This window comes from Macaca fascicularis, chromosome 17 (assembly GCF_037993035.2).
Source record: "Macaca fascicularis isolate 582-1 chromosome 17, T2T-MFA8v1.1".
In the NCBI taxonomy this organism is placed as follows: Eukaryota; Metazoa; Chordata; class Mammalia; order Primates; family Cercopithecidae; genus Macaca; species Macaca fascicularis.
The window spans coordinates 23152613-23171784 of record NC_088391.1 but is presented as its reverse complement, the minus strand read 5'-3'; the positions used below and the strand labels follow the sequence as shown (position 1 = coordinate 23171784).

The following is a 19172-nucleotide window of genomic DNA, read 5'->3' as shown; positions in this document are numbered from 1 at the left end:
ATTAAAGAAGCAAGCAGGGGAGAGAGGATGACAGCACTTATACACTTTAGTGAGTAGGTCTTCATCTTGGAGGCAGTGGGAAAGCCATAAAAATTTTTTGAGAGATGTAATATGACCAGATTTGCATTTTAAAACAATCAATAATGATACTGTAAGAAGGGATTCAATAAGGAAAGACTAGTCAGAAGGCTGCTCTAATGATATAGGTGAGAGATGACGACCTGCATGTCTGTGGCAGTTGAGAAAGAGTCATGGGAACAGATGGTAGATATACAGTCAGTAGTGTGGGAAGGGAAGGGGAGAAGGAAAGGGAGGCATTCAGAGACACTCCAGGGTTTCTGGCTGGGCAACTGCATGAATAACAATTTCATCTTCTGAGATAGAAGACAGGATGGGAGCAGGTTTTGGAGAGAAGATGATGAGTTAAGTTTGGAGGATGTTGTATTTGAGGGGACACAGGATATGTCAAACAGACAACTCTATAGCCAAATCTGGATATGTATTGAAAAGTAGAAAACCAAAGGAATGAAGGTACCTTGTGAATATGAAATATCAACTATGAAAACAAGGCTGATGGGAGGGATAAGAAAATACAACCTTAAAACATGTGCTTTAAAAATGTAAGGAACAGGAAAGCATGGTGAGATGTAAATTGAAGCAGTATGTGATGCAGAATTCAGAAAATGAAGGACATTAAAAACCCAACTGTTACCATGAACAAATCTCTTTTCTACAGTTTCTCATGAAACAAGAGTACTCCCTTTACTCCCTCTTTTTGTCTTTTGTTTTGTTTTGGTTTTGGTTAGAAAGGAATGTGGTATTTTGAGCTAGTGTCTGCTGGAAATTTTGTTTAACAAAATGTAGTAACTGGACACCCCAACCTTCTGAGAATTAAATAAAACAAAAAGTCTGCTCCAAATACAGAGACATAGCTCACCTCAGGTGCTTGGCACAAGGGCATGGGGAATGTGATGTAAGCATTTCCTTCTCTACAAAAATGCATCTAAGGAGAGTATGAAAAGTTTGTCTCAACACAATTGACATGTAATCATTATGAGTTCAAACCAAATGTGTTAATCTGGAAAAAGCAGTACTGGCAGATTTCTTTTTCCTTCATTAAGCAATGACCTAGTACAGAACAATGCATTGCTTATGGCAATCTTTGAAATCACAAGTAAACTTTAAAAACACTGCCTACAATGAAAATGCATGTGCCCTAGATCAGGGTTCCCAGAAACACATCCAGTAAGCATATGGACCATGTTTTCCATTCTTCATTGCATGATTTATTAAAAAATCTATAGGGAGAAATCTATGATTCCACTGAATGCAATGTGTTATGTGTGTGTTGATTTATATTAGCTAGGGCAAAGAGGCTATATGTCATATTTAACACACATATATTTCTTGTTTGCCATTTAGCACATCCACAAAGACCCATGCATACAAACACAATAACACACAGATAACTGAGTAATGCTTTCTTTGAAGTGCTGAACTTTCATAGATTGGTAGCATTCTCTAAGAGTTCACACAAAAAGTATGATGGATACATTGGAAGTATAACTCTACGACAATCAAATAAAAATAAATATCAAATCCCACTTTGAGATATAAAAGCATATAACTCATATGTCCCTGTTATCTTTCCTTCCAGCTGCTGAATATTTGGGTATTATTTCTGTTTTGCCATGTTACACAGAATAAGCTTCTCTGAGTTTCTCCCAAAAATCTACTTACAGAAAAGCAGTTACTAGAGATTCTGTAGGAATGAGATAGAAGTGGGTGAGGGTTCCTAAATGCTTTTATCTACTTGAACTACCATGTTATGCCTAAAGTAAGAGCAATACATTCACTAACTTCAAATGCACCCTCCTCTCCCTTTTTATTCCACAAGAAAATACAGAGTTTAAGATTGGTTCAACTTTATACCAAGAAATAAGAGTAGAGTTACTTGTTGAAATACTACCTCCTAGTGGTAAGATCATCTCATTTGTTTTATAAAGCACTGGAGTACCGCATATTTGGCCACTGTGCTATTCTTCACTATTTAAAATTACAGTTAGATAAATGGCCCAGTAAGTTTTAGTTTGATAGTACTTCCAAAAAGGTATTTCATTAATGTTTATTTGATTTACAAACTTAATTCCCCTTATTAATAAAATAGCAATCAATATTTCCTATGTGCAGTTAGTAGCAGTGCTTAGATTAAAAACAAAACTTTAGGAGGAATAAGTTCCAGTGTTCTATACCACTGTAGGATAACTATAGTTAACAATAGTATATTACATAGTTTGAAAATTGCTGGAAGGAACAATTAAATCTTCATAACGCAAAGAAAAATGGTTGAGATGATAGATATGCTAATTACCTTGGTCAGATCACTATACATTATATGAACAGAAACATTATTATGTATCCCATGAAGAGGTACCATTGTTATTTATAAATTTAAAATTAAAAACAAAACCAAAACCTAATTTACTAGAAATCTTTGTTGTTGTACCCCAAAAGTCCTAGAAACCTACATACAAATGTGTGAGAGTGACAGCTATCTTGTAGATGCAATAAGATGATTATTTAATAACCTGATAGTTCTGAGTTACTAAATCAGCACTTTTCATTCAGTAAAACAGCAAGGAGACAACTTTTCATTACATACTTTGGCAGAGATAATCCGAAATCAGATAATCAAAATAATTTTCATTTGGTTGTAGAATGTTGTAGTACATAAAGCAAAATGTGTCTGCAGGATACTCCAAATTTACCAACTTCAAACAAAATAATGCACAGTGAAGAACTAGAAAATTATTAACCTTTCTCAATACATGTAAGTATTCCTTAATCTTTATCATTTTCATTAAACAAAATAATATTTTGGATGAGTTCAACATTTTTATCCTATGCTTTATGTTTAGTGCCTTCCCTGAATTGGAAAAAATGAGGTATTTTATTTAAATTTAACACTGGGCTAAGGGAGATATAGAATTAAACTAAACAAGAATCAGTTGTCACAACCTCACAACATATATCAAAGTATTGAAATTGCTGGTTTACTGATTGTCACTTTTCACTGGATATTAAATATCCTGAGGGTTACAACTGTAGTTTTTTAACCTGTCCCAGTACCTCAACAAAATTTTCACTGAATAAATTATGTTAACAAAAAATTAAAAATAAAAATATAATTAAGGTCCCTTTAATTAATTTTAAAATCTGAGAGGAAAATTGGAGTCACAAAACGTATGCTCAAATCTGACTTCATCACAAATTATGTGATTTTTGACTTCCACCTCAATGAAGCTCAGTTTTCTCAGCTGAATAAAAGGGATAATGCCCGTGTATTTCAGAGTAGCTGTAAAGGTAAAATGAGCTAATGTACATGAAAGTCCTTTGGAAATACCAAACAAATGTTATTTGCTGTCATGCCACCACACATACATGTAGGAAATACATGTATTAAATAAGAAAATTTTTAAGATGCAATGTGATAACTTACATTAAATATATATACAATTTCTCCCAAATGAAAACTAACTTAAGTTCTCTCTTTAACTGACAAACATACTCAAAACCACTCATCCAAAAAAAGTCCCTTCCTTCAAGATGTAGTTCCCCAGCTTTTTCTCTTCTCTAGTAAATGCTGTCAAAGAAGAGTTGACACCTATGCATCTTCTTCCTAATGCACTGAAAGCCGACTCAATGACCACTGCCTATAGAACAGTTTCAATGCGCTTAATCCACTGATTTCTTTTTAATTATCTCTTTATTTTATCCCTGAAGATTTCTTTTTGAGTACTTTCCACACCTATCCTGGCTTCTTCAAAACAACTACCCTATTTTTTCTTACTTCTGTGACTAATTTTTTTTACTCCTTCAGCTTCTTATTCCTGAAATGCAGGTGTTTTGTAAGGTTATATTCTTGGACCTCCTTTTTCTCATCCTAATTTCTGCCTAGATGATCCAACTTGCTCCAACAGAATCAAGCATCATCTCTGTACTGTAAACCTTGAAATCTCTGTCTCTGTCTCAGGTTTCCTCCTAATTTCTAGGTCTATATTTCTAATTATTAACCAAAGATTTCTATCTGGATGTCCTTCATTCTATGTAGAGTCAAACTCATTATCCTCCTCTCTTTTCCCAAACCTTCTCCCTCTCTTTGCTGCCAATCTTGGTAAACAGCCAAGCAGAAATCTTAAGAGTCATTAATGACTTTTCCACTCTTCCTCACCTCTTACTTCCATTATCTAGTAACAGGATCTATTGATTCCATCTCTTAAATGTCTCTCTAATCCGTCTACTCTCTTCTCTATTTTAATTTCCACTTCCTTCATTGGATCTTCATTATTTCTTTTTGAAATATTTTGACCACCCCTTATCTAGTCTCTATGCTTTGGTCTCACACAATTTAAATTCGTCCTCTTAAATATGATGCCATGGGGGAGGGAGAAAAAAAATCGTTACTTTTTTTTTTTTGGCTGCCTACTCATTGCCTGGAAAATAAACTGCAAGCTCTTTGACACTGCAGTTGAGACCCTTACTTATCTGTTTCCAACCTGTTTTTCCAGCCCTAACTCCTGCCCACACCCTTTTCTCTCTAGAATATGTTATGCACTTTCAGTTTCATGCCCTGGTTCATGGTGTTCCCTCTACCTGTTATGGCTGTTCTTCATTTGTCAAAAACCTCTACATCTTTTGAGCCCATGTGATATGTGATTTTCTCTTGTAATATTTTCTCTATTCTGCCTTCTTGTAAAATTAACCTCTATTCCTTATGTTCTCTTCTACTGCTATTAAAATTAAGTTGCAGAAGTGTTTATCTCCTTCATTGTATTAGACTCAAAGGAAAAAAGTCGTGTTCATTTCTGTTCACCTATGCTTAACACAATGCCTGACCAATAGAGGGTATTCAATAAATACTGAACTGAACAAATCTATTCCTGATCTGTGTAATAAACAGGAAGAACAAACTTTAAGAATAATTGTCATGCATAAAACATATTAGCTACAACATACTGATTTTTGTCAGTTATTATTATAATTAAATGAAAATCATTTGACTTTGAATAACAGTAAAAATATACCCTAAAGATGAATTATCCATTGTAATCCATTTGGTTTTAAGTAGATCAAACAGCTAAATTTCTCTCTTGCAGTCAGTTTGGAAGGAGGCAGGAAACAGTTATACAAAAATCCAGTCAAGTATCTGTAAAATACATAGAAATCAAATATGAGACCCTTACAATCGTGAAGTCTATTAAAGTTTTTCTGTAAGTTAAAGAGCTAAAAACATTGTAAAGAGTAAAAAATAATATTAATTCAGCTAGAAGTAACCTTAGGGAAAATTACATATGTCCTAAGGGGGCGGTGCTAAATCAGTGCCATGAAATATTTTTGTATAATTCCAACAAAACCACCTCTAATAAATACTATTTTAAGAAAATTACACTCAGTCTTGCTCTATGACTTTAGATCATGTGTCAGCAAACTATAGCCGATAGGCCAAATCTGGCCCTTTACCTGTTTATTTTATTATTTAGAGACAGGGTTTATGTTATCCATGCTGTACTCAAACTCCTGGCCTAAAGCAGTCCTCCCACCTCAGCCTCCTGAGGAGCTGGGACTACAGGAGCAGGGCCACTGTGCCTGGCTCCCTCACCTGATTTTTGTAAACAAAGTTTTATTGGAACACAGATATATTCATTCATTTCTATATTATCAGTATCTCTTGTTGCTCTACCTCTACAATGGTGAAGTTGAGTAGCTGAGACATATACTGTATGTCCCACAAAGTCTAAACTATTTACTGTCATTTTAAAACAAAAATTTGGCCAACTCCAACTGCAGATAATCATTTGGAAATCTAGTTGAAAATCAAGCTAGTTTGTATGTGAGAATTTCTTATTATCCTAGAATTTAGAATCTTTATGCAAAGATTTATTTTCGAAAATAACATAAAAGTTATAAGGATGTTAGGATAAGGAATGTACAGATAGCAAGTACATAGTAGAGAGAAAGGAAATACTTACATACTTTTTTAAAGATTAAATTGTTTTATTTTTATACTTTTAACATAAGCCTGGCTAATTATTCTTCATTAACTAGGAAAAGGAGTGGCTGCTCTTTATAATAGAGTGTTACTGAAAATGAACTTTGCTACTACTATTATATCACTAAAAAAGTAGAAACATCATTCTTCCTATAGGAATAAAGGAGTAAAGTTAAACATAATTAACTGTTTTTTTAAAATGAGGGGAAGAAACAGCTAAAAGAGGAAGAAAGAGAAAGGGAGGGAGATGTGGAGAGAGGGATGAAAGAGAGGAAAAATGGAAAGAGGAGAGAAAACCTACTGTACCTTATTCTCTAATTGATATGAAGCCAATTTGTGTACCAAAATTAAGGCCATCTCGGACATGGGAGAAAAACTTGTCAGGATGGCAAGATGTACAGAGGTTGAGATCTTGGTTCTGGTCCTGAATATTCCGTGGAAGAATTCCTCCCCGTTCTAGAAGAATCCTTAGGAAAAATATTTTTCAAAAGAGAGCAAGAGTTTATTGTCCCAATAGCCAAAGCAATATGAAAAAAAAATACGGATGTTGGCATGAAAGAGTTCCAGGAAAGATGTACCTAGAACAATGTATACTGTTATTCAATTACAGAACATGGACTAGTCAGGAAAAAAATGCTACACTGTATCAGCATTTATCACATAAGTTCATATATGCACAGTACAACCTTCCATATTGTCCTATAGACATAATCTAGGTACAGAATTTTATAATCAAAATCAAGTGCTTATTTAAGAAGAAATCTCTACGAAAGTTACCAGGATATCAGACAAAATTAATCTGGCTCAGCCAGAGTATGCTTTTTAGTCATCTGGCCCTTCATCTCCTTTCCTTCTATTAGCCAGATTTTTCTCAGAAAACTTGCTTCTCCATGAACACTTTATGATATGAAATATGACTACAAATTAGTGATACTTGATTTAAAAAGTCACATTTAAGAATCAATTTCAATCTCTTCCACGTCTGTACTAAATGAGGCAGACTCTGGGTAAGGTTTCGGTGACTGGAATGGAAACGTGATTTAAAACACACATTAATTTGCCTTTGTAGTAATGACAAATAATTTTCACCAGTTATTAATAGCAAAACTTCATAAATTCAAAAATGCAAAGAACTGTAAAAAACTTGAAAGTAAAAATCTGTGTATTTATATTATCTAATATTTTTTCTAAAAAATATATTCCTCTAGTTAATTAGATAATAAGAATAATTTTAAAATATCAGCTTCCTGAGAGTTCATTACATTTAGGAGAATTTAGCTGAGGAATGGCTGTGAAGTAAAGTACATGCCAACTTTTCTATATGAAGTTTAAGTAGATCTCTTAAAATTAAATGCCAGATGTTTCTTCCTTCACTTTCAAATCAATGAGACAAAAAAAATTCTGTTATTCAAACTCAAATGAAAACAGATTTCATATTTAAAATGAGTGTTTGTGTACATGTTCATGTCAGCTGCTTAAATAACCGCCACCTAAATTCTTTTTAGAGTTACTAATTGTTCTCTAAAATAAATTTCATTTTAGAGCAATAAGAAAGAATCAAACTTGCAGTTGAATGAAATCAGACATACCTTGTGGCTTTACGGATGTCAATATAGGGATTTGGTGAATCAAATAGTTGTACACATGCAGGATGAAGATTATGAAATGCCTCTGCTGATTCTCTTGGAAGAGTAAAACAGCAAGGTCCTACTGAAGGTCCAAGTACAACAACAATGTCTTCCAAACTGCAGCCATATTCTGCTATCATAGCATTCACTGTAGCCATAGCAACACCCAACAAAGTACCTTTCCAACCTGGTAAATAAGAATAAAAAGAGATAAGGAAAGTCAAAATGTAGCAAAATTTCACCTGAATTTATGTCTAAGTTAAAAGTGAGCAGACATAGTTTGTATATTTTTCAAAGTTCAGAAATAATGAATGAACCACAAGATTAACTGTATTATCATGTGGTTTTTAAATGAGCTATGCTACACAAAGCACCTGACACAGAAGAGACACGAAGTGCGAGTTTTCTTCATCTTCCATTTAAAGATGCTCTCTAGTTTTAGCTTCCACTGAGACCATAGCTTAGTCTTCTCTATTTTTCACATTTTAAAAGATTGTGGTTAAACCACAAAATCTACTATTCTAAGTATACAGTTCAGCAGTGTTGAATTCACATTGTTGTATAACCAATCTCCAGAACTTTTTCATCTGATAAAATGGAACCTCTACAACTATTAACAATAACTCCTTGTTTCTTCCTTTTACCAGCCCCTGGCAATCACCATTCTTCTTCCAGTTCCTGTACATTTGATTATTGTAGGTATATAAGTGAAATCATAATACAGTATTTATCTTTTTGTGACTGACTGATTTCACTTAGCATAATGTCCTTAAGGTTCATCTCTATTGTAGTATGTGTCAGAATTCCCTGCCTTTTTAAAGCTAAATAATATTCCATTGTATGCACACACCACATTTTGCTTACCCATTCATCTACCAATGTACCTTAGATTGCTTTCACCTTTTGGCTATTGCAAATAATTGTGTTATCAACATTGGTGTGCAAATATCTCTTTGAGTTCCTGATTTCAATTATTTTGGATATACTTCCAGAAGGGGAATTTCTGGATCATATGGTAATCTATTTATAATTGTTTGAAAAATTGCTGTACTGTTTTCCATAGTGGCTACACAATTTCACATTACCACCACCAGTGCACCAGGGTTCCAATTTCTCCACATCCTCAACAACACTTATTTTCTGAGGTTTTAAAATATTAGCCATCCTAATGGATGTGGGGTGATATTTCATTGTGGTTTTGATTTGCATTTCTCTAACTTCTAATCCATGAACACAGAACTTCTCTCCATTTATTTGTGTCTTCTTTAATGTCCTTCAGCAATGTTTTGCAGTTTTCATCTCTCCCTCACTTTTTACAACAAAACCTATTATATTTCAATTAACAGTCTCTTTTTACTCCCTTCCCACTTGCCCAGTCTATCGTTCCCTTGCCATCTCTGCCTTACCTGCCTTGCATCTTACAGTGTTCTAAGATAAAACCATCTTCTTTACTTCTGCTACCTTCTTGTTGCCAAAGACAGAAAGCTAAGAATATTGCATTTTTCCTTTATTCCCTATATGTGAGTTTGATTCAGCTGATATGGTTGGCCAATAATGACTCCCCTTACACCTTCCTTAAGCACTCCATACTCATATCCTTCAAAAGCTAGGCACTCAGGTGAAGGGATCATTTTTTACAGATAAAAGGAGATGATGAAAGCAAGAAGTACTTAGGTGATAGGTTCAGCCTCGACAGGTAACCCACTGGATATGTGGTTATGGGAAGAACAGAATGAAGAAATCAAGTTTCTATCTGTAAGTGGGTAGGATGTCAATAATCAAAATAGGAAACCTAACTGGCAGAGAAGACTTCAGGGAAAAAGATGTTGAGTTTTTGACATAATGATTTTGAGGCACCTAGGAAGATACAGACAGTGATGTTCAAAGGGAAGCAACTACATATAGGCATTTTGAGTTAAAGAGAGAAATTGTCAGGGCTTTTCTACAGATGAGAGTAGCTCTCTTCTTCAGTGAGCCTCCTTAATTATCCTCTCACTTGTAGTTCATCCACCTCCTATTTGATTTTTCTCCTACAGCACATGTATATCTATGTATACATATCTGGTTAAAAGATCTTTATTAAAGTAGCCCCATAGAAGAATTTTATTCTTTTTGATATCTGATAAAATAAGTATACAATGTATGTAATTATATTATATTTTAAAGTTAATTTATTTTTATTTTTACAAATTTTTAGGTTCGGGGTTACATATATGCAGGTTTGTTACATGGGTAAATTGCATGTCACTGGGGTTTCATGTATAAACGATTTCATCACCCAAGTAGTGGACATAGTACCCAATAGACAGTTCTTCAGTCGTCACCCTCCTCCCACCCACCACCCTTAAGTAAGCCCCCATGTCCACTGTTCCTTTCTTTGTGTCCATGTGTACTCAATGTGTAGCTCCCACTTAAAGGATACATATGGTATCTGATTTTCTGTTCCTGCATTAATTCACTTAGGATGGTTTCCAGCTGCATCTATGTTGCTGTAAGGATATGATTTCATTCTTTTGTATGGCTGCATAGTATTCCATTATGTATATGTATCATATTTTCTTTATCCAGTCCACCACTGATGGGCATCTAAGTTGATTCCACATCTTCATTATTGTGAAAAGTGCTGTGATGAACATACATGTGCATGTGTCTTTATGGCAGAATAATTTATATTCCTTTGGGTATATACTCAGTAATGGGATTGCTGGGTTGAATGGTAGTTCTAATTTTAAGTTCTTTGAGAAATATCCAAACTGCTTTCCACAGTGGCTAAACTAATTTATATTCCCACTAGCAGTGTGTAAGCATTTCCTTTTCTCCACAATCTCACCAACATGTTATTTTTTGACTTTTTTTTTTATAGCAGCCATTCTGACTGGTCTGAAATGGTATCTCATTGTAGTTTTGATTTGCATTTCTCTAATGATTAGTGATATCAAGCATTTTTTCATATGCTTGTTGACCACGTGTATGTCTTCTTTTGAGAAGCATTTGTTCATGTCCTTTGCCCATTTTTTAATGGTATTATTTGTTATTTGCTTGTTGATTTAAGTTCCTTATAGATTTATTTTCTGCAATTCTATAGGTTTTCTGTTTACTCTGTTGATAGTTTCTTTGCTGTGCAGAAGCTCCTTAGTTTAACTGAATCCCACTTGTCTATTTTTGTTTTTGTTTGCTCTTGAAGTCTTCACCATGAAATCTTTGCCAAGGCCTATGCCTATGTCCAGAATGGTATTTCCTAGGTTTTCTCCTAGGGTTTTAATAGTTTTAGGCTATATGTTTAAATCTTTAATCCATGTTGAGTTGGTTTTTGTATATGGTGAAAGGAAGGGGTCTAGTATCAATCTCCTGCATATGGCTAGCCAGTTATCCCAGCAACATTTATCAAATAGGGAATCCTTTCCTCATTGCTTGTTATTGTCGACTTTGTCAAAGATCAGAGGGTTGTAGGTATGTGGCTTTATTTCTAGGTTCTCTACCCTGTTCCATTGGCCTATGTGTCAGTTATGGTACCAGCACCATGCTGTTTTGGTAATAGTAGCTTTGTAGTACAGCTTGAAGGGAGCAATGTGACTCCTCCAGCTTTATTCTTTTTGCTTAGGATAGCTTTGGCTATTTGGGCTCTTTTTTGGTTCCATATGAATTTTAAAATAGTTTTTTCTAAATCTGTGAAAAATGATATTGGTAGTTTGATAGGAATAGTATTGAATCTATAAATTACTTTGGGCAGTGTAACCATTTTAACAATATTGATTCTTCCTATCCATGAGCATGGAATGTTTTTCCATTTGTTTACATTATCTCTGCTTTCTTTCAGCAGTGTTTTTGTAATTCTTATTGTAGAGATCTTTAACCTCCTTGGTTAAGGCAGCTGTATTCCTAGGTATTTTATTCTTTCAAAATTAACTTATTAATGACTTGAAATTCACATTTATAACTTCATTTTGACTGCTTGATCTTGGATATTTTTAAACTAAATGTTTTCAAACCTAAGAACTAAAAAAAAAAAATCCTCTTTTTATATCCAGGAGCCAAGATTCAAATTTTAAATAACTTTTTGACAATGTCATGTAGTAAACCTGACTTCTACTCATTCAATCCCATTATTTCAGCTAGGTCAAAACAAAAATATGCTCCTTTCTTTTTTACCTATGAGCTAAAAAGCAAAGTAGAAATAGATTTACAAGTGAAGGAAATTTTAAAGATCATCCCTCATTTCACACAAAATCACAGCTATGGGGTAATCTAAAATACCATTTTAAAATACCTTCAGAAAACAAAACTCCATATCTTTAACACAATATACCTTCTAAAAATACTTCTTTTCTCTCAGAGAATAGTTGCAGTTAAATACATTAAATGATTTAAACTAAAAACAGTTTTCAAAGCATCTTGCTTTTTCCTACCTCCCTAGCTTTACACTTGCAGCTCCATCTGGGTGAATACTTTTCTGAAACATGCCTAACATTCCCATTTCCTATAGCCTGGATTTCAAGGATTCTCAACCAAAGGCAGTACCACTCCCCTAGGGAGTGTTTTGAAAAGCTTGGAGGGTTTCATTGTTGTTTGGTTGGTTGGTTGGTTTTGGTTATTACAGGAACTAGAGGTGCTACTGTCATTAAGAATTTCAGGGGCTAAAGACACTTAATCTGCAATATGGTATTATCTTGACCAAAATGTTAATAGCACCCTTACTGAGGAACACTGTTACTAAGCCAAAACCAACAAATTCCTTAGGAATCAACCTAGGTGCGACCTCCTTTGGGAATTCTACTACAATTCATATAATTTGATGTGGATACTCCTCTTAGCCGTCCCTATAATAAAACTATGCCGCCCCCTCCCATCATTACATTTACCACAGTGTAATGTAATTAACTGTTTGCCATGTCTATCAGAAAGAAATTACAATTTTTCCTGCACAATAAAATGAGTAAAATCCTAAATGTTTAATTAAGTATACTTACCAGCATGAGCAACCCCACATGCTTTTTTGACTGGATCTGCAAAAACTATTGGTATACAGTCAGCACCAAGAGCTGCTATTGTGACTCCTCTCTGATTTGTGGTTATTCCATCATAAGAATCAGGCTCCTTTCTTCCCATAATCCAGATGTCATTGGAATGATGAGTCTAATACCAAAAATGTGCAACAAAAATGTTTTGGAAGTGGGATTTCTCATACCATAAGCTTTCCTGAAGGTATTCATTATAGTATAAAATTATATAACCAGTTTAAGATTACTAGCATTCATTAAATATATCACTTTTGTATATAAGAAAACACAAAATTTACTTATAATTTAACTATTTAAGCTTTTGGTATTATACTCTCTGATAGTTTATACAAAGAAAAGCAGTTTAACGTTATAAAATTCAATATAGTGAATAATGAACATCTTTCCATAAAGATAGGTATAACACTTCTTAATGCACTTTCTACAAAATGAAAATTTTTCCTGTAAAAGAAAGTTAATTACCAAATCAATGATACTTTTACTTTTCCCAGACTCAAGTAAAGCTAGAATTCTGTAAGCAATAAGACATTATCTCATCAACTATGACCCTAGTTCCTCCTGGAGTAGATTTATAAAATAATGGCCTTTCTCTACCACCATGCAGTTCCCTTTCTTCAAATCAAAAAGGGCAGTGGTAGTATACTCTCTAAGAATTAACTGTACTTTTAGAATTGAGGACTCCAGATGAAATATACAGTAGGCTCTTGAATAATGTCATTTTATTCCACATCATTTCATTATAATGCTAATGAAAAAAATTGACTACCCACCCTGTCACTGACTGTGTGAGGTTTGCACCTTCTCCTCATGTCTGCGTGGGTTTTCTCTGGGTAACCCAGTTTCCTCCCACATCCCAAAGAAGTGTATATGAGATGAATTGGGGTGTCTACCTGGTCCCAGTAGGAGTACGTGTGTGTGTGTAAAAGCACCCTGCAATGGAATGGCGTCCTGTCAAGGGTGGGTTATGACCTTGAATCCTGATCTGCCAGGATAGACTCCAGCTACCTGAAGCCCTGAACCAAAACAATTTGATAGTTATCTTAATTTGTTTTTATTACTCTTTTGTAAATGTATGTCTAGCTCATATTTATTTCAATATTTAATATTAGGAATGTGTTGGTCTTTATTTAGAAGTTTGGTGATGTTTTTGTGACAAGAAATATGCCTTAGAAACTTTATTCTTATTTATATCAATTAGCCTATGGTAAAATTGGTTTTATTATGTCGTTTCGCTTAAAGTCACAATTTCCAAGAACCCATCAACATTAAAGGATGACTTACTCTGTGTGTGTGTGTGCATATATATGCCTGTGTGTGTGTGTGTGTGTGTGTGTGTGTATAAAATAGAACTGATCTTTAGGCTATGGTGTATAAATCTAAGAAAAACAACCACAGCATTATTCTAAAACTTTGGATGAAAAAGCAGATACAAAAGTTAAATAGCTTAAAGTCCATGTAGTTAGCAGTAAAGTAAAAAATATACTTTAGATCTTTCAAAATATAAAGCAAAGTTTTACCTTTATTCGGTAAAATTTCTCCATATTAAATCCTGCAGCATTCGCCAACCTACGCAGATTTTCTTGAACCACTGCCTTGGGATCTCTCCGTTTGGAACTACTGAAGAGATTGAATGAGCTAAGAGTTGGTATATAAGATATTCCACCTGTTCTTGTAGTAAATCCATGTATGAAAATATCTGTTGAAGATAAGCAGTGAAGATTTAAAAGACGCTATTCAAAATACCAGTCTCTCAATTAGACCTTCCCTGATCACTGCTACCTGCCCTTGTTATTTGGCTTCTAATTTCTATGGCATTTTGTACCTCCATAGGTTCTTATGGCGTTCTGCTTTGTGTTTATTTTACACTCCCTATGAGATCGTTGCTCTTCAAAAGGTATCTTGTGTCTCATCTGGCTTTGTTATATCTAACAGCATATAGCTCACAGAAAATATTGTTTAACCAAGAAGCAAGATTGATTGTTTTAAATTTTACTCTTCTATGAAGGTGCCAATGATTTGAAATTTCAGAATTTCTAAATAGAAGATTTTAAGTGTCATAAATCTCATTGCAAAGGAGGGCTAGATTATTTGTCTCAACATCAAATTTTCATAAAGCAAATTTATTTATTTGGGGTGGCTTTGAAGGCGTTATCCCTTGACCCTGATACTATAGGGTCATACATGATAGCTCTGTGTTGCCACTGATGCTAATGAGTAATAAGCCCACAACAGTCAACAAAAGGAGGAAAAAAAGAGGTGAACTACCTCTGAAGAAAGATTGGTTTTTCATGTACAAAGTAAAAACAACAGTTAGTGGTTAATATACCTGGGATCAAAGGAGAAGTGATAATAGTTAATTCTCCTCTCAGTGCTGGCAGACTTCTCAAAAATGTTTCTATTTCATTCTGAATTTCTCTTAGTTCTTGAGCTGTGATTATGTTTATTTCAATGGACTGTTTAAAAAGGCCTCCCCTCAAAGTCACTTGCAAATCTTCAAATTCGAAATTGTAAACATCAGTGAAGAGTTGATCAATAAAAGCTTTCATTAATGCCTTCCTGTGCCTGGGTACAATTACCTTAATGCTGCTCAGATTTCTTTCATCAATTTTCTGTTTAATGGTATACAAACAGGCAGCCATGCTGGGACAGCTAACAATCTCAAATTCTTTCAAGAGAGCTGATAATCCATTGCCTGTTTCTAATTCACAATTATCTTGTTCTCCATCCCTTTCATAGCTGATGTTACTGCAACACATTATACAAAGAAACTTGGCCTTGGCGGCATGGTGGTACTGGACAGCATTCAAAGTCTTCAGTAATGTCTGATGGCAGTTTTTTTGAGAGTTCAATTTCAAACCAAAAAGATCAATCAAAACTGCTTCTGCCATCCTTGAAAGAATACTTTTGTGCCAAATCACCTGCAAATAAAAATTAGTATAAGAATATAAAATTATATAAATCCTCTTATAGTTACAACAGAAATTTGTGGTAGATTAAAAAAGAATAATTACATTGATTTTAAAATGTAACTAAAATAGTAAATCTAGTCCCTTCCAAGAAAAGCCAGTCTATTCTGTCACAAGAGAACCATGACAGTGAAAGCAAAGCCATCTTTTAATTCGTTTTGTGAAAATGCTGGTACATCTTTCCAGCAGCACAACAGTTCCTCTGTTTTGTTTACATAGAACTTTTAAGTAAGGAATTACTTGCTGAGTTTAGACAAAGTCCTGTTTTTAAATTGCAGGTTGTCAACCTGTGTGATATATCATTAGTCCTGACATGACTGTCATATTAGGTCTCATCCTTTCATATGCAGGGGCTTAAGTTCACGAAGCTAAATGGAGCTGCACGCGAAATTCGCCTTTTAAGATGATAAAAGCTGAGACGGCTAATAAGAGTTCCCCTGAGGATTTGCGCAGTACTCCACACTTAGCAATGACCACAAAAGCTATAGTGATTTGGACGAGACAGGCTTCCTCGCAACTTTCTTAATTCATTCTCCCCATCCAGCTTTGCTCACCGCCAGCCCAGCCCTCCCACCCCATCCTGCGGGTCTCCAGTGACCCCCTTTGGCTACGCCCTTTGGCCCAAGGTTTTCTCCTGCCGCTTCCCCTAACCTTCTTTCCCCATCGCTCGGGGCTCCCTCTGAGGTTCATTTAGCCAGTTTTGAGTGGGTGACTGTCCCCCTTCCCTGTTCATTGTGAAATTTCCGCCCAACGTGTGTCGCCCCCGGGTCCCTGTTCCTCCTGCCCACCTCGGCTCACGGGGCGCAGGCTGTGGCTCTGCACCTGCCCGTGCACCTCCACCGGCCGCTCACCGCCCATTCGGGACTTCCTGTCGGACAACGCGCACCAGAGGCGATTCGGGCCGCGCCTTCCCGCTTTTCACCTTCGGTTGCACACAGGTCTACAGCGACCTCTGTGACGATTTGCCGCCCCGACCCTCGTCCTGAGCCCCAACGAAATTGGGCAGCCGCGAGCGGGTCAACTGGAGTCGTAAGCTCGGCCCAGCGGCGACGACACCCGCCCCGCCTCACCTCACCCACCTCGCCCCGCCTCACCTCACCCACCTCGCCCCGCCTCACCTCACCCACCTCGCCCCGCCTCACCTCACCCACCTCGCCCCGCCTCACCTCACCCACCTCGCCCCGCCTCACCTCACCCACCTTGCCGCCGCCGCACAGATTCCCCGCCTGCCGGTCCGGGATCCCAGGGGAAACCTGAAGGCCGGGGCCCCGCGGGCCAGCTGCCGGGAGGCGGGAGGGAGCTTGGGCAGGGCCGCCCGGCGTGCTTGGTGCGGACGCTGCAGGCCCAGCACGAGCGCTGGGGAATCCCGGGATGAGCCAAGCGCCGCGAGCCCGCTGCTGCCTCAGCAGTTCCGGGTCTAGGCGGCCTGCCGAGCCGGCACCCAGCAGCCCCGCCGGCGTTAGAGGAACAGGAACCAGAGTCCCGCGAGGGCCCTCGGCTTGGAGCCAGGCGGGTTAGCGGGCGGGAGTGGGCAGGCCGAGTCCGGAAAGGGTCGCGAGGAGGCAGCTAGGGGCTCCGTCATGGGGGATGGGGCGGCGGAACGACCGAACCCGGGAGCGGGCGCGGGGCGGCAGGAGCTGCAGGTCTCCAGAGGGCACGGGGAGGGGAACTAAGGGCCCGGTTAGAGAGCGGGACGGAGGGCACCTTGAGGGGGCGGTGGGAATGGCGGGTCGCGTGAGGTGGGGCTGCCGGAGCCACCTCGCGACCAAACCGCAGTCTCCCTTCTGTTAACGGAAGCCGTTTCCCAAGAGAGCTGAAGTCCGCGCTTCCGGTCTCAGGGACGCCTCGAGACCCAGCAGCGTTGTCAGGACGCTGGGTTTCCTCACCGCAGCCCGGGACCAGTCCCTTGTCATGTTAGCTCTTGGCAGCTTGTCCCATGCAGGGCTCAAGTCAGGGGGCCTCTCGAGGAGATGTTTTTAGTGTTTTTTTGTTGTTCGTTTGTTTCCAGAAACAAGCTGTTGTCTCTCCTCCAATGCCTTTGTGCTGATTCTTGTTGACCAACACTCTTTCGAGCGCCTTCACTTGCGTTGACAACATGGATGACCTCTATGGCCTTTTAAAATATGTGCCACTAGCAGGACTTAAGTAAAAGGCCCTCATCCCTAACTAAAATCATGATAAAGGTGCAGTTTAGCATCCCTGAGCTGTCCTCCAAGAATATAACGTTCATTTATTTGAAAATAGCAGTTAGGACATGGAAAGCCAGTGTATGCCAAAGGGAAAAAATATCCGACTTTCCAAGAGTAAGAGAAATGGTGCTTCCTGAGGAACTGTTTATGATGAAACGAGAGGTCCTTTTTACATTTACTGTTGCTCATTTGGTAGGCGCTAAAGAACCTTTTGTCTCATAATCTCAGCTGGGGGTTTGGAAGAGCCCTCTGGAGTAGGCATGTTCTTGTGCTTGACTAGAGAATAGGAGCACTAACCCGGAATAGGAACCCACCCTTCAATAGCCCTAGCACCAGTTTTGTCAAAATTTGTGTTTTCTTTGGTCATTTGTTAAGAACCCCAAGCGGTAGATGGTACACGAAATCAGAAGGTGCACTCTGCCTTGAGTCTGTGTTAAATATCATTAGGTTGGTGCAAATGTAATTGCGGGTTTTGCCATTGACAAAGACCACAATTACTTTTGCACCAGCTTAATACCTCAAGCAAAATAGAGGTCTTTTAGTTACAAAGGTTTTAAACATTTATCTCTGTTTTTACAATGGTGGGATTCGTATTCTTTCATGCAACAGTAGTGGCAGTAAAAAAAATGAAAAAGAAAATATTTCAAAAGAATGAAGTTGTCAGGGAAGAGAGAGTTTGTTATATTGTATTTGCATACCATTTCCTTTCACCATCTGGTCCTAGCGTCATGTCCTAACACTTCCTCATCCCATTTTCACTCTATCCTACTCCAGTGGTTCTCAGTCTTGACTGCAAATCAGAACTGCAAGGCAACTTAAAAAAAAAAAAAAATTAATATAGAGACTCCACCCCAGATATACGTTGAATCATAATCTCTAGGAGTCAGGCCTGAACATGTTTTCCTTTTTTTGTTTAGTTTTAATCTCTATGTATGATTCAGATGCATAATTAAGTCTGAAAAAATAAAAACGCCCTATTCCCAAGCCACTCAAATAAAAGCTGTTCTTTAGAGGCCACATGATTTCATTCTTTACATTTGCAATTCCTCTACTTAGCAAAATACCCTCCTCTTTATATGCCTAACTGCTACTTTTTGTTCAAGGCTCTTCAAGCTCAAACATAATCTTCCCTGAATCCCCATCCCTCATCAAGCAAAATTAATAGCTTCTTTACATGTTGTTCATATATAAGAAGCCCTCTCATAGATGTAGTCTGGGCCCCTAGCCAAGCAATAAGTGGAAAAAATGGTTAAATATTGAATTGTACACTTTATAAGGATGAACTTTGTGGTATGTAAATTATATCTAAAAGAAGCTTTTTT

The 19172-nt window shown here is 37.2% G+C and overlaps 2 protein-coding genes across 16 annotated transcripts in view; one reads left to right on the top strand and one right to left on the bottom strand.

The window, feature by feature from the left end:
* LACC1 (laccase domain containing 1) overlaps positions 1 to 17476 on the bottom strand; it is a 145781-nt gene extending 128305 nt beyond the window's left edge. For 2 of the 12 annotated variants that reach the window (XR_012426905.1, XR_012426904.1), the window contains exons 1-7: positions 16861 to 17476; positions 15272 to 15613; positions 14213 to 14391; positions 12645 to 12810; positions 7639 to 7864; positions 6356 to 6516; positions 5085 to 5206 (exon numbers count right to left, since the gene is read on the bottom strand). Coding sequence is in view for 9 of the 12 variants with exons in the window: in XM_065533185.2 (XP_065389257.1) it covers positions 6357 to 6516; positions 7639 to 7864; positions 12645 to 12810; positions 14213 to 14391; positions 15022 to 15583 (1293 nt within the window). In the remaining 3 variants the exon portion in view is untranslated. Of the gene's footprint in view, positions 1 to 3747; positions 5207 to 6355; positions 6517 to 7638; positions 7865 to 9830; positions 11834 to 12644; positions 12811 to 14212; positions 14392 to 15021; positions 15614 to 16449; positions 16765 to 16851 lie in introns of those variants that run through there. The other 10 variants (XM_065533185.2, XM_074021932.1, XR_012426903.1 and 7 more) reach the window with 10 other exon arrangements.
* CCDC122 (coiled-coil domain containing 122) overlaps positions 16514 to 19172 on the top strand; it is a 40090-nt gene continuing 37431 nt past the window's right edge. For 2 of the 4 annotated variants that reach the window (XM_045377398.3, XM_074021934.1), the window contains exon 1: positions 16514 to 16690. The gene's annotated coding sequence lies outside the window, so the exon portion shown is untranslated. Of the gene's footprint in view, positions 17175 to 19172 lie in introns of all 4 variants that reach the window. The other 2 variants (XM_045377394.3, XM_074021936.1) reach the window with 2 other exon arrangements.